Consider the following 16,310-nt stretch of genomic DNA (forward strand, 5'->3'; position numbering starts at 1 on the left):
TTATTACCTTCACTTAGAGCCGCTTATTATGTGGGGTTTTGTATGTGTGTGCACGTGCCAAATCTTAATATCTTTCCTCCCTCTGACCCTTAGAATTAAATCTACTTGACATGCTACTGAAGATGGAGTTTGTTAAAGAGGAGTTTAAAGAGGAGAGTGAAGACATCAGTATTTCAGAACCATTCAGTCTCAAGAATGAAGACACTGAGGAACAAAAAGGTTGGTGCCCATTCTTGATTTTTATTTCATGAATGCTGAGGAGTATGAAAGGAATAGTTCACCCAGAAATGCAAATTCTGCCATTTATTTACCCTCATGTCATTCCAAACATGTATGACTTTCTTTTGCAGAATACTAGGGATGCCACTGTGTGAGTTTTTGATGGTACAATTACGTCTAAGAAAAACATTGTGCTGAACGGGTTTTATGGTTACCTGTAAATTTTCCTATAAACCACATAATCATATCACAATTGACTGTTGGCAGACACAGACACTGTTTCTCAGGGATATATAGACACTAAACACAGTCCTGCAATAGCTTCACTGACAAATATACACAAAACAATTGGGCTAAATAATTGTAGCCTTTAACTGTACAAAACTATCAAATTTATAAACCAAGTGATGCTCCAGTTTTGACGCAAACATTTGGCGTATGCGTACAGTCGAACATTCAGCCTTTCAAAGGATAGTTCGTTTGACTGTGCGCATTACGACTGCTATGAGACACAACCCTATTTCTCTTCAGTTGTTAAGACCCATAAAAGTGGAATCACGTGACACTATGCGAGGGTTGGTCACTTAAAGGCGAGCTCCGTACTTTGCTACAATTATATTTTAAGCAATTTTAACCGGTGAGAACAGTAATAAATTTGTTTGCTAAACTGTGCTGGGAGGGCAGGATGTCAAAAAATGCGAAAAATTTGCCTGTGGGGACATTAAAAAGCACTAGGGCTGAAACGATTAGTCGACATTATCGACAGCGTTGACAATAAAAAATGTCGACAAAAATTTTCATTGTCGAATAGTCGTTTAAACATTTATTTATTTTTTAGATTTTCTCCTCTTTTCTCCCCAGTTTGGAATGCCCAATTCTCAATACGCTTTAAGTGCTCGTGGTGGCGTAGTGACTCGCCTCAATCCGGGTGGCAGAGGACGAATCTCAGTTGCCTCCGCATCTGAGACCGTCAATCCACGCATCTTATCACGTGGCTTGTTGAGCGCATTACCGCGGAGACGTAGTGCTTGTGGAGGCTTCACCCTATCCTCTGCGGCATCCACGCACAACTCACCACACAGCCCACCGAGAGTGAGAACCACATTATAGTGACCACGAGGAGGTTACCCCATGTGACTCTCCCTAGCAACTGAGCCAATTTGATTGCTCAGGAGACCTGGCTGGAGTCATTCAGCACACCCTGGATTTGAACTCGCGACTCCAGGGGTGGTAGTCAGTGTCTTTACTCGCTGAGCTACCCAGGCCCCCTGTTTAATCTCATTTAACACAACATGAGATCATTTGAAACACTTATAATGACACCATAGAGCAGCACTTGAGCTCACGCTTGATTACGAACAGCTCACAGTCCAGACGCACTCCAAACTTCCCAAACAGATTAAGGTGATGTAGATCGCAGAGGATGAGGGAATTATAATACAAAAATGCAAAATAAGTAAATATAGAAGCAGTGCCGTTAGGACGTGAAATAAAGCAGAGCCGTACCTGGCGTTCCGCATGAGCAAAACTTGCCTGTCAGAGTGTCTAAAAAGGGAACACTCCGGCATTATATACTGTATTTAACACATCTTAAAGTTCAAATAATAAGGAAGCGGGTTGTATAAATAAGCACAAACTCTGAAACTGCCATTTCTCTGTGCGGTCAGAGTCGCAGTTATGAGTCACGTGAAAAACAGAGCAAGAATGTTTCAAACTTCTCCTGGCTGATACACTGTCTCTCGCTGAGACGCTCATCACACGTGCACACTTGCTGCAGCTAGATTATAATATGATTGCCCGCGACGTAGTAGAACATCATAATGTGTTACAGTGTGTATCTTATCGTGAAGAAAATTTGCAACACATAGCTCTATTAAGAAGAGAGAGGTTTTTTTTTTTTTTGTTAAAGATGGATCGAAATCAAGTGAACAAAAAGCTGAGAGGGTGTAGTTTTAGCCCATTATACAATACAAATATTTTTTTTATTTTTATGTTTTGGTTTGTTTTCCAATATAAATATCTAAAAATCCTTACATACATTTACTTTAGGAGCTATACTGCAGAAGATTATTTTTTTCTGAGAATGTTGAATATAATTTAAAATTTTAATATTTTAAAATACCTAAAAATCCTTAAAACAAGATACATTTACCTGAGAAGCAACATAGAAGATATGTGGACTTGTTTTCATAGAATGTATCTTGAATACAATATATTTTGTCTTGACTGCACTGGCAGAAGTATGAACAAGGGAAAAAATACACTTGTATGCAAAATACACTTAAATTCAAGATACATTCTCTGAAAGCAAGTCTAAATATCTTCTATCTTCTGAACTAAATGTATCTTGTAAAGATTTTTAGATCATATTAAATGGAAAACAAGACAAAAACACTTGATAACAATGAATAAAACAAGAAAAATCCAAGTATTTTTTTCCCCACTTTAATGCAGTGAATGTCATTTAGAGGTATTTTTAAAAGATGATTTTGTCCTCTTTATTGTTAGTAAGAACATTTAATACAACCTTTTAAGTCGAGGCAAAAGCTGAATAGTCAGTTAAGAGCTGATCATTAATCGTTGCAATAATAGCAAATTAGATTTGTCGATTATCAAAATAATCGTTAGTTGCAGCCCTAAAAAGCACTTACGTGTCAGACACCTCGCAGGATCAAGATGGCAGAGGTCCAGTCGATAGTGACACAGAGCTTTGTGATGTAGGTTGGGATATCTCAAACATTTATGCAGCGCTGATGAAAATCTGACCGACATAGAGGGTCTCACAGAGATACATTGAGCATCATGCAATCACATCTATGGAGGTGAAACTTTCCACCCTGATCACAAGAATGTTGAAAAATGGGTTGAGGTTCTAGAATCGGCCAAAAGAGAGCTACAGGCTAACCCACCTGCTTCCAATAATGCTGTGGAACGGATTTGGACTAGAGGATATGGAAAGATACAGAAAGGAGCAGGCATAATAAAGTTTTTTATCGTTGGAATCCTAGAGGGAAAGGAAGGTCAGGATATGGTGAAGTTTTTGGACGGGCTTATTCCGAATTTGATCGACACATGACCGCCAACTTGAAATGGAGCGCGCCCACAGAGTTTTCGGGTTGGGTGACAGACCTCGATCCATCCTGGCAAGGTTCTTGCGGTTGGCTGACAGAGACTTTGTTCTATGAGCGGCAAGGAATAAAGCTGAGTTGTGCTGGGAGGACAACAACATCATGGTTTTTCCAGACTTTGCCAGATCGAAAAAACTGCTGCACCAACGGAAGGTAAGCTTCGCACTGCCCTATCCGGCTAAGCTGATAATTGACAACAAGGATGGGTGTAAGACTTTTACATGGCCACGACAAGCTATGGCCTTCATTAAATCAATTGAGTCAGTGGTTAACTTTGCCTGCACTCAATCATCAACAACACAGACTTCACATCACACATTTAGCTGATGCAGCCCGAGGGTTTGTTGTTCTGTTGTCTGCCCACTGGCTCCTGCCTGACTCTTATTTTTCCCTTCTTGTTTTTCTCCCTTTGTTAACTTGCTGTAGAGCTCATTTGCTCACGTTGTGGATTTGATGTTATTTTTTTACTGGGGCCTATTTTTATTATTTATTATTTATTTATTTTATTGAACATATTTCTGTACAATTTAATGGCATGGTTTATGTTAAGAAAAAATAATAATAGATATACATATATATGTAAAAATCACCAGACTTGAGCAATTTGGTAGCAATAGTGTCACGGAAAGTCTCGTGAGCGTGCATGGACCGTCTGATTTCCAAGCGATTCAGAATCACTTTTGTTGTCACACAACCATATACACAAGTGCAATAGTGTGTGAGATTCTTGGGTGCATAGCAGTCGTGACAGTGATGAGACATATACCAATCTACAATAAACATCAAATTTACACAACACAATTTAAAATCTAATATACACATAATTACACACAACACAATATACAAATAATAACATACAATGAACATTATACAATACACACAATATAGAATACACATTATACAATAAAAAAAATAGTATATATAGTATTTATAAAATGTACAGTAGGTTGTATTGTACTGTATTGACATTCAGGCTGTCGGTTGATAGTCAGTTGCCAGTGTGTTGTTAAGAGAATATAATTTATGAGAGTCCAGTGTGAGATAATAAGATTAATAAAGTGCAGTGCTGATGTATATTGATCGTGAGAGATCAAGAGTTCAAAAGTCTGATTGCTTGGGGGAAGAAGCTGTCATGAAGTTGGCTGGTGCGGGTCCTGATGCTGCGATACCGCCTGCCTGATGGTAGCAGTGAGAGCAGCCCATGGCTCGGGTGGCTGGAGTCTCTGATGATCCTCCGAGCTTTTTTCACACACCGCCTGGTGTATATGTCCTGGAGGGAAGCTCACCTCCGATGATGTGCCTGGCAGTTCGCACCACCCTTTGCAGGGCTTTGCGGTTGTGGGTGGTGCTATTGCAGTACCAGGCGGAGATGCAGCCAGGATGCTCTCTACAGTGCTGGTGTAGAACCGTGTGAGGATGTGGAGGTTCATTCCAAACTTCCTCAGCTGTCTCAGGAAGAAGAGGCGCTGATGAGCCTTCTTCACAACGCCCTCAGTGTTGACGGACCATGTGAGTTCCTCAGTGATGTGGACACCCAGGAACTTGAAGCTGCTGACTCTCTCCACTGGTCTTTTCTTCTGAAGTCCACCACAAGCTCCTTTGTCTTACTGACGTTGAGGGAGAAGTTGTGCTCCTGACACCAGCGTGTCAGAGTGTGCACCTCCTCTCTGTAGGCTGTTTGATCATTGTCAGTGATCAGACCTACCACTGTCGTATCATCAGCAAATTGAATGATGGCATTGGAGCTATGTGTTGTCACACAGTCATGTGTGTACAGGGAATACAGGAGTGGGCTAAGAACACAGCCCTGCGGGGCTCCAGTGTTGAGGGTCAGTAATGAGGAGATGTTACTGCCCATTCTAACCACCTGGCGTCTGCTTGACAGGAAGTCCAGGATCCAGCTGCACAACGAGCTGTTTAAGCCCAGAGTTTCTCATCAAGCTTGGAGGGCACTATGGTGTTGAATGCTGAGCTGTAGTCTACAAACAGCATTCTCTCATAAATGTTACTTTTTTCCAGGTGGGAGAAAGCAGTGTGTATTGTATATGCAATGGCATTATCAGTGGAGTGGTTGTTGCTGTAAGCAAACTGCAATGGGTCCAGTGATGGAGGCAGCACAGAGCAGATGTAATCTCTGATTAGTCTCTCAAAACATTTGCTGATGATGGGGGTCAGAGCAACAGGACCCCAGTCATTTAAGCAAGTGATTTTGGATTGCTTTGGTACAGGCACAATGGTGGACGTTTTAAAGCATGTGGGGACTACAGACAAAGAGAGGGAAAGGTTGAAAATGTCCGTAAAAACACCAGCCAGTTGGTTCACGCACGCTCTTGATAACGTGGCCCAGAATGCCGTCTGGACCCGCGACTTTACAGATATTCACCCGTCGGAAGGATCGGGTTACATCCGCTACAGAGACGGAGAGTGAATTAACCTCTGTAGGTTCGGCCGCGAGAGCTCTCTCTGCGAGGGTGGTGTTATTTCCCTCGAACCGTGCATAAAAAGTATTTAGCTCATCCGGGAGAGAGGCAGCAGTGTTCATGGTGGAGTTTTTATTCCCTTTAAAGTCTGTGATGATATTAATTCCCTGCCACATGCTTCTAGAGTTGGTGGTGTTAAACTGTCCTTCAATCTTGTTCCTGTACTGGCGCATTAAGTGCCGCATGAACATCGCTATTAATCCAAGGTTTCTGGTTCGAGTAAATCCGTATTGTTTTGGATGGAACAACATCCTCTATAAAGGCACCCTATAAAAAGAAGGAAGGTTGTATATTTCTGAAGCCTAAAAAATTAGGCTTCCATCAAGAACCTTTCTTCACAGGAAGCTGAAAAACTTGGCAGGGCATGGGGTGGGCATGTGTTTTGTAGTGCTGGTTCTAGTAATAGTCATCACATTGATTAATTAGCATTTACAATTTAAATGTCTCAAACAGATTAAAGATAATTTAGGAAGAATCATTATTGTTTTGGCTGAAATACAGGGGCAAAATCTGATTTTGGGTAATATTTTTGCACCCAACGCTGATGATCAGAACTTTTTTATAGATCTTGAGGGAAAGCTACAAGCTGCTGAGATCCTTTGTGATATGGTTTTGGGTGGAGGATTCAATCTTTTAATGGATCCAATCCTTGATCATGGTGATGCAAAGGTGTGTAGACCCTTTAGAGCAACATTGACACTACAGAAGATGTGTAAAAATCTTGGTCTTGCAGATATTTGGAGACTTCAGAATCCATCTGGGAGGGACTACACCTTTTTTCATCAGTTCATAAGATTTACTCTAGAATAGTTTTTTTTTTAAATGTCGCTTATTCCATCTGCCACTGACTGTTGGGAACATTTTAGTTTCAGATCATGCTTTGGCATGTTTAGGGATTCTGCCACAAATAGAGAAAAGGAAATCATAGATGGCGCTTTAATACAATCCTTCTGCAGGGCCGAACATTTCAACAAATGTTAAATATAGAAGTTAATGCTTATGTAGAAAACAGTTGGTCCTCCGTGTTCTCTGTGGGCGTGATATGGGAGGCGCTTAAGGAAGTTCTTAGGGGGCAGATCATACAATATTGTGAGTGGTGGTGGCGTAGTTGGCTAAAGCAAATAACTGGTAACTCAGAAGGTTGCTGGTTCAATCCCCACAACCATCACCATTGTGTCCTTGAGCAAGGCACTTAACTCCAGGTTGCTCCAGGGAGATCACTGTAATAAGTGCACTGTAAGTCGCTTTGGATAAAAGCGTCTGCCAAATGCATAAATGTAAATGTACAATATGTCTCATTCATTAAAAAGATCAAAATACAGGAATTCATAGAATTGAAAAGAGTATTAAAAGTGCTGAAACAGAGCTGAAGCACCGAATATCATCCAGTGTGTTACGATTCACTGTTTTCTGCCCTGTGTTTTGCCTCTGTCATCTGTTCCACCTGGACTACACTTCCCATAATCCCCTGCTCTGATCACTTCCAGCTGTTCCCCATTGTTTCTTACCTGTGTTTCATTTACCTCGTTATCTTTGTGTATATAATGCCCTGATGTCTGTTTTACCTTTGTCAGTTGTTAAATGTTTGTCGCCCATTTGTTTACTTTTGTTTTACATCCTGTTTTGTATTTTGTTTTATCTTTATTAAAGTAGCTGCTCTTAGATCCTTCCCTCATGAAGTCTTCTGGAGGCAATATATTTATTTCTCCCACAGATATTAATAAGGCCTTTAAAGATTTCTATTTCGATCTTTATAGTTCCATGTCCACATCTTCTGATAAGGATATTAGCAACTTCGTAGAGCCATTAGAACTTCCTAAATTGAACAAATGATCAAAAAGACTTTCTTGACTGATATATTACTTTGGAGGAGCTTGTTGAGGTAATTAAAGCCTTGCTAACAGGTAGGGCACCGGGGCCAGATGTTTTTTCCACAGAATTTTTTAGATCTTATGTGACAGAACAAAGGTTTCCCGTATTTTCAGTTTTGATACTTACTTAAATGCTTCCTTAAGCATATTGCTAAACCCCCAATTATGTATTAATAATTCCCTTTTTGCTGGAAAGAATGGATTGAGAGGGGTGTTGCTACACTTGGTGACCTTTATGAAAATGGAGCTTTGAGATCATTTGAAAATATAACCCAGCAATTTGGGATTTCTAGGTCTCAATTTTTCAGGTATTTACAGTTGCGGCATCTATTTTTGGGGCTAGTATACAGCCCCCTAAAGCTGCAGACACTTTGTATGTTCCTCACAGCCTTTGGAAATGGGCATAAAGCGTCAGTGCATTATTTCTCGTTTATTCAGAGTCTTGGAGATGGGGTCTTAACTGCTCTTAAGAGATTTTGGGAAAGAGATTTGAACTTGGTACTGGAGGATGGGGAGTGGGAAAGGATTTTAAAAAATATTAAAAAGATTGCTAGGGATGCAAGGGTACGCCTTATTCAGTTTAAGATTTTGCATCTTTCTACAGGACTCCCTCTAGATTGTTTAGGCTTGATCTAAAAGACACACCTACCTGCTGGTAATGTCAGTTGGAGGATGGAGACATGGCCCATGCTCTGTGGTTCTGTGCTAAGATTCAAGAATTCTGGGTAAGAGTCCAGAATTTTATCTGAGGTTTAGATACTCAAATTTCAATCTGCTCCAGACTATGTATATTGGGTGATGGGGCGGTCATTAAAGTAGGTGACAAATATATAAAAAGCTACGTCCAAACTAGTGTTATGATTGGCAGACAGATAATTCTTAGAGGATGTAAGTCAATTGGCGCTCCCTCATTTCAAGAATGGTTCTCCGAATTGGGTAGGGTGGCCGCATTTGGAAAGATGTCATATATAAACGGCTTGGCAAAATAGTCACGTATGGTAAGAAATGGGACAGGTATTTGGCCTTTCTGGCCACTCTTAGTGAGGACCATTTGGAGACAAACTGAATTGTGGTGGTAATTGTAAATTCTATTCTTTGTGGAATTCTTTCTTTTCTATTTGTTTGTTGATTTTTATATTTTTTTATGTTCTCAAATATTTTCTTTTATTTGTTTGCTTATATGTGTGCATGGTGTACAGTGCATCCGGAAAGTATTCACAGTGCTTCACTTTTTCCACATTTTGTTATGTTACAGCCTTATTCCAAAATGGATGAAATTCATTATTTTCCTCAAATTCTACTAAATACCCCATAATGACAACGTGAAAGAAGTTTGTTTGAAATCTTTGCAAATTTATTAAAAATAAAAAACGAAAAAAATCACATGTACATAAGTAGCCTTTGCCATGACACTCAAAATTGAGCTCAGGTGCATCCTGTTCCCACTGATCATCCTTGAGATGTTTCTACAACTTGATTGGTGTCCAACTGTGGTAAATTCAGTTGATTTGACATGATTTGGAAAGGCACACACCTGTCTATATAAGGTCCCACAGTTAACAGTGCATGTCAGAGCACAAACCAAGCCATGAAGTCCAAGGAATTGTCTGTAGACCTCCGAGACAGGATTGTATCAAGGCTCAGATCTGGGGAAGGGTACAGAAAAATGTCTGCAGCAATGAGTACAGTGGCCTCCATCATCCGTAAATGGAAGAAGTTTGGAACCACCAGGACTCTTCCTAGGCCAAACTAAGCGATCGGGGGAGAAGGGCCTTAGTCAGGGAGTGACCAAGAACCCGATGGTCACTCTGACAGAACTCCAGCATTTCTCTGTGGAGAGAGGAGAACCTTCCAGAAGAACAACCATCTCTGCAGCACTCCACCAATCAGGCCTGTATGGTAGAGTGGCCAGATGGAAGCCAATCCTCAGTAAAAGGCACATGACAGCCCACCTGGAGTTTGTCAAAAGGCACCTGAAGGACTCTCAGACCATGAGAAACAACGATTGAACTCTTTGGCCTGAATGGCAAGCGTCATGTCTGGAGGAAACCAGGCGCCGCTCATCACCTGGCTAATACCATCCCTACAGTGAAGCATGGTGGTGGCAGCATCATGCTGTGGGGATGTTTTTCAGCGGCAGGAACTGGGAGACTAGTCAGGATCGAGGGAAAGATGAATGCAGCAATGTACAGAGACATCCTTGATGAAAACCTGCTCCAGAGCGCTCTGGACCTCAGACTGGGGGAAGGTTCATCTTCCAACAGGACAACGACCCTAAGCACACAGCCAAGATAACAAAGGAGTGGCTCCTGGACAACTCTGTGAATGTCCTTGAGTGGCCCAGACTTGAACCCGATTGAACATCTCTGGAGAGATCTGAAAATGGCTGTGCACCAACGCTCCCCATCCAACCTGATGGAGCTTGAGAGGTTTGCAAAGAAGAATGGGAGAAACTGCCCAAAAATAGTTGTGCCAAGCTTGTAGCATCATACTCAAAAAGACTTGAGGCTGTAATTAGTGCCAAAGGTGCTTCAACAAAGTATTGAGCAAAGGCTGTGAATACTTGTGTTTTTTTTTTGTTTTTTTTTAATAAATTTGCAAAGATTTCAAACAAACTTCTTTCATGTTGTCATTATGGGGTATTGTTTGTAGAATTTTGAGGAAAATAATGAATTTAATCCATTTTGGAATAAGGCTGTAACAACAAAATGTGGAAAAGTGAAGTGCTGTGAATACTTTCTGGATGCAATGTAATTTAGGCTTTGACCACAGGGACCATTTGCTGAGGGACAGGGTTGGGAGGGTGATATAATGGGAGTTAAGTTGATTCTGTGTATATGTTCTGTTTATTCCATATTTCACATAAAAATGAATAAAAATGTTAATGGCAGAATACCCATAAAGATGTCTTTTATTGTCCTTCAGTCTCAAGTTATAAAAATGCAGGTATCCCCTGACATCCTCACACGTGCTTAGCATGCACATCTGCTGTTGTTCACCAGCGATAGTATCATCTTGCACTTCATGAAAGCAATGGCTCAACTATGAGTGTTGCCAACTTGTGTACCTACTAATTAGTGCAAATAATTCCAGGCACATGCATATACTGTGCTGTATTGTTAAAAAAATCTGGCCGCTCGCGTTCAGTGCTCGAGCACTCTGCTGATGACAAAATTTGTGTGATTTAAATTTCATCACGCGTCTATGTATTTATATATATGTACAGTGGCAAGAAAAAGTATGTGAACTCTGGAATTGGCTGGTTTTCTATATTAATTGGTCATAAAATGTGATCTCATCTTCATCAAAGTCACAAGTATAGACAAACAAAATTAGCTTAAGCTAACAACACAGAGACAGTTATTTGTCTTTGTTTAACAGGATGTGTTCAATATCATAGTGCTGTGGTAAAAAGTAAGTGAACCCTTGAATTTAATAACTGCTCGATCCTCCTTTGGCAACAATAACCTCAACCAAGCATTTCCGGTAACTGCAGATTAGACCTGCACAACGTTCAGAAGGAGTTTTGGACCATTCTTCCTTGCAGAACTGCTTTAGCTCAGCCATATTCTTAGGATGTCTAGTGTGAACATGACATGTCTGGTGAGGTCATTCCACAGCATCTCTATTGGGTTAAGGTCTGGGCTCTGACTGGGCCATTTCAAAAGGTGGATTTTCTTTTTTGAAGCCATTCTGTAGTGGATTTACTTTGATGTTTAGGGTCATTGTCCCGCACAACCACCCTGACATCCTGTAGAATTATATCTTGATAAACTTGGGAAATACATTTTTCTCTGATGGATGAATCAAATCAATAGATGCCATATATATCGTGCCGCCAAAACAGCGCCAACCCGCATCTAAGAATAGCATTCTGAGGGGGGCCTTGGTAGCCCAGCAAGTAAAGATGCTGACTACCACACCTGGAGTCACAAGTTCAAATCCAGGGTGTGCTGAGTGACTCCAGTCAGGCTTCCTAAGCAACCAATTTGCCTGGTTGCTAGGGTGGGTAGGGTCATGTTGGGTTAACCTCCTCGTGTTCACTATAATGTAGTTCTCACTCTCGGTGGGGCACGTGGTGAGTTGTGCGTGGACGCCGCGGAGAATAACGTGAAGCCTCCACACGCACTAGGTCTTCGTGGTAACGTGCTCAACAAGCCACGTGATAAGATGTGGGGATTGACTGTCTCTGATGCGGAGGCAACTGAGATTCGTCCTCCACTACCCGAGTCACTACGCCACCACGTGGACCTAGAGCGCATTGGGAATTGGGCATGCCAAATTGGGGAGAAAAGGGGAGAAAATCCAAAAAATAGTATAGCTATAAGAATAGCATTCTGAGATGTTATTGTTCTCACCACAACTGAACAGAGGGGTTATCTGAGTTACTGTAGACTTTGTCAGTTCGAACCAGTCTGGCCGTTCTCTGTTGACCTCTCTAATCAACAAGGCATTTCCGTCCACAGAACTGCCACTCACTGGATGTTTTTTGCAGTTACAGAAATACTCAACCAGCCCATCTAGCACCAACAATCATGCCACAGTCCAAATCACTGAGATCACATTTTATGCCCATTCTGATGGTTGATGTGAACATTAACTGAAGCTCTTGACCCATATCTGCATGATTTTATGCACTGCACTGCTGCCACACGATTGGCTGATTAGATAATCGCATGGATGATTGTTGGTGCCAGACGGGCTGGTTTGAATATTTCTGTAACTGCTGATCTCCTGGGATTTTCACACAACATTCTCTAGAATTTACTCCAAATGGTGCCAAAAACAAAATGCATCCTGTCAGTGCCAGTTCTGTAGACGGAAATGCCTTGTTGATGAGAGAGGTCAACAGAGAATGGCCAGACTGGTTCGAGCTGACAGAAAGGCTACGGTAACTCGGATAACCTAAGAATGCTATTCTGAGATGCGGGTTGGCGCTGTTTTGGCGGCACAAGGGGGACCTACACAATATTAGGTTGGCGGTTTTAATATTGTGGCTGATCGGTGTGTATACAGTGGTTACCAAAAATATTGGCATCATTGGTAAATATTTTCTGAAAAAAATTGTGCATTTATCCTTTTGATCTTTAATTTAAAAAAAGCACAAAAATCTAACCTTTAATTGAAGTAAAACAATTGAAAGAGGGAAAATATCTCATTTAAATACATATTTTTCTCCAAAACACGTTGGCCACATTTATTGGCACCCCTAGAAATTTGTAGGAGTAAAATATATTTGAAGTATATTTCCATTCATATTTTACAGTTTTTAGTGCACCTGGGTGACTAGGAACATGAAATTGTTCAGCCATGACTTCCTGTTTCACAGGAGTATAAATATGAGGTAACACACAGGCCAAATTCCCTTAATCACAGTGGGTTAGACTAAAGAATATAGTTCTGATGTGCGACAAAACATTGTTGAGCTTCACAAAATGGGAAATGGCTATAAGAAAATAGCCAAAGCATTGAAAATGCCCATTTCCACCATCAGGGCAATAATTAACAAGTTCCAATCAACTGGAGATTTTAAGAATCGGCCTGGAAAAGGACGTGTGTCTATATTGTCTCCACGCACAGTGAGGAGGATGGTTCAAATGGCTAAAGAATCTCCAAGGATCACAGCTGGAAAATTACAGAAATTAGCTGGGTCTTGGGGTCAGAAAGTCTAAAAAAAATAATATCACACATCACCTACATCACAAGTTGTTTGAGAGGGTTTCAAGAAAAAAAGCCTCTGCTCTCATCCAACAACAAACTCAAGCGTCTTCAGTTTGCTAGACACTACTGGAACTTCAAATCTGACCAGGTTCTATGGTCAGATGAAACTTTTGAGCTTTTTGGCAGCAAACACCAGAGATGGGTTTGGCACACACAGAGATGTAGTACCCAATGTCCACAGTTAAATATGGTGCTGGATTTTTAATGTTGTGGGGCTGTTTTTCTGCCAGAGGTCCTGGACATCTTGTTCGGATACATGGCATTACAGACTCTATCAAATACCAACAGATAAAAAATCAAAACCTGGCTGCCTCTGCCAGAAAGCTTACAATGGGCTGTGGTTGGATCTTCCAGCAGGACAATGATCCAAAACAAACATCAAAATCAACACAAAAATTGTTCACTGACCACAAAATCAAGGTTCTGCCATGGCCATCCCAGTCTCATGACATGAACCCCATAGAAAATTTGTGAGGTGAACTGAAGAGGAGAGTCCACCAACATGGACCCATGAATTTAAAGGATCTGCAGAGATTCTGTATGGAGAATTGGTCTCATATCCCTTGCCAGGTGTTCTCCAACCTCATTAGGCATTGTAAGAGAAGACTCAGAGCTGTTATCTTGGCAAAAGGAGGTTGCAAAAAGTATTGATTAAAGGGTGCCAATAATTATTGCCAATGCGGTTTGGGAGAAAAAAATATTTATTTAATGAGATATTTCCCAGTTTCAATTGTTTTACTTCAATTAAAGGTTAGATTTTTGTTATTTGTTGTTTTTTTTAATGAAATATCAAAAGGATAAACAGTGCAGATTTTTTTTTCACAGCCTTCTTTGCTCATATTTACCAAGGGTGCTAATATTTTTGGCCACAACTGTACAGTATATACTGTATATATATGGTACATTTTCAAAAGGGCAAATACATGTTTAAGCTTAGTAAGCAGAATTTCCCCCCATTCATCCATTATGCAGGTCTTCAGTTACACAATTGAGCTGAGACGGGAAATGGGTCAGGACTGCTAACAGGCCAATCTAGCACCCAAACTTTCTGCTTACAAAGCTTTGTACTTCTAATCTGGGCAGTATGTGGTTTGGCCTTGTCCTGCAAAAAAAAAAAAAAAAAAGGCAAGGATGTCCCTGGAAAATACGCCATCTGGATGGCAGCTTACGTTGCTCTAAAATGTTTACAAATCTTTTTGCATTAATGGTGCCCTCACAGGTGTGCAAGTTACACACACTGCACTGTGGATGTTTACACAGTTTGTTTAACCCTATGGTGGAGACCACCTGATCAGCTGAATAAGATGGCGGCATAGATCGATTCTCCTCACCCAGTACTGTTATTTGGTCAGTATTTTCTATACAACCCCCTTTTTATTAATTTAGTTCAGTTTAGCTCCTTTAGGGTCAGGATGGCTAAATCGAATGAAAAGCCCTCGTCTAATGCTTTGAAGAGCAAAGGAAATTGGAACGAAATGGAAGCCATTGCAAGTCAGTGTTGGAGAGGCAGCATGACTACCTTGAATCATGCTTTGACCAACTTCAACAGATGGGAAAAGGTACGGAAGGGAAATTATCCGGACCATTTAATGACCTTGTCTGAGAGCATTGGCACCATAAATGGAGATGGGGAAAATACAGTCAGATATCAAAGATATTCAGAGATGCTCTAGCCAAGATGCAATGTTACAACAGATGCAGCTTAAGCTAGCAGACATGGAGGACAGGAGCGAAGGTGTAACATTCGCATCACAGGCTTGGCAGAAGGACTGTAAGGGTCTAGTGCCATCCAATTCCTGTCACAGTCGCTCCCTAAGTGGTTCCCTTCACTTGGCAACCTCCAGGGCAAAATAACGCATGCTTTATTTTGTTTATTTTTACTTGGCTATAATGAGAACAAGAAGCGAGTGAAAACCCGCACAATGATTTTCAACATCTTACGTTTCACCACCTGCCAAGCCATTCTTCGTGCTGCTAGGAAGAATCCCCTCAATGTTGATGGTCAGAGGGTGAGATTTTCGCCTGATTATAGCAGCTACACGCTTAAACGCCGCCTAGCCTTCTCTCAGGAAATGGATAGTGCTCTAGCCAAGGGGGTGGAATCTTTCCTGATTTACCCTGCCATTATAAAGATTAAGGTTTGTGGTCAAGTGGAGTCGTTCCAGTCTCCTGGAGATGCTGAGGAATTCATCTACTCACTACCGGCAGTGCTGCCCCTTTTACCGACTGCAGACGGTGGAACGCCGGTGGGAACCAAAGGTACGTATGCTGAATCGGACGAGTAAAGGCTCTTCAGGTCGTTTTAATACTTTGGCCTGGCCAGTATTCACCCCGTTGCTCATCTCCTTGATCTATCGCTACATAATTGGATGGTATAGCTTGGATGCATGGACTATCTGGACTGAAGCAGATCTGTACGTTGCTTCATAAGAGGACATTGCGCCACTGAATCCACCAAGTTCTTGTTGCCTAACTTTGTATTCATACTGTTCTGGACTCATTTATATGGTTTATTTTCATTAATTGGACTAAGTAACAAGCCTACGTTCGAGTCGAACCTACTAATCATTTGTTTTTCAGTTGCCATCATTCAATGGCGAGGACTAAATATTATTTGGATTGACTGTAGTCTACATTCGGATTTGGATTATCTTATTGCAATTTATTCACTGCATATGCATGTATTTAAGCTGTCAAGTAGTGATTATATGTCTAATATTGCTTGGAAACTCCACCACGGCGCTAGTAAACTCACATAGTAACCTGTCCTCCATTTTGTCAAATCATGGTTCCAAGATCAATGCTCAGATTGGCCCTCAAAACATAGTGTACACTGGCAACAACCTTTGCTCAAACACCCGCTATATAAATTGTTTACTACACAAGGAAAA

At 41.1% G+C, this 16,310-nt stretch overlaps 2 protein-coding genes across 3 annotated transcripts in view; both read left to right on the plus strand.

Annotated features, from left to right (window-relative positions):
- The window catches only part of LOC127440884 (gastrula zinc finger protein XlCGF7.1-like), a 33,392-nt gene that overhangs the window by 12,230 nt on the left and 4,852 nt on the right, over positions 1–16,310 (plus strand). The window contains exon 2 of the mRNA XM_051697963.1: positions 94–219. Coding sequence (XP_051553923.1) covers positions 111–219 — 109 coding nt within the window. The 5' untranslated portion in view covers positions 94–110. The remainder of the gene's footprint in view (positions 1–93; positions 220–16,310) is intronic.
- The window catches only part of LOC127440776 (gastrula zinc finger protein XlCGF57.1-like), a 134,603-nt gene that overhangs the window by 12,223 nt on the left and 106,070 nt on the right, over positions 1–16,310 (plus strand). The window lies entirely within an intron of this gene.

Source organism: Myxocyprinus asiaticus, chromosome 5 (assembly GCF_019703515.2).
Source record: "Myxocyprinus asiaticus isolate MX2 ecotype Aquarium Trade chromosome 5, UBuf_Myxa_2, whole genome shotgun sequence".
In the NCBI taxonomy this organism is placed as follows: domain Eukaryota; kingdom Metazoa; phylum Chordata; class Actinopteri; order Cypriniformes; family Catostomidae; genus Myxocyprinus; species Myxocyprinus asiaticus.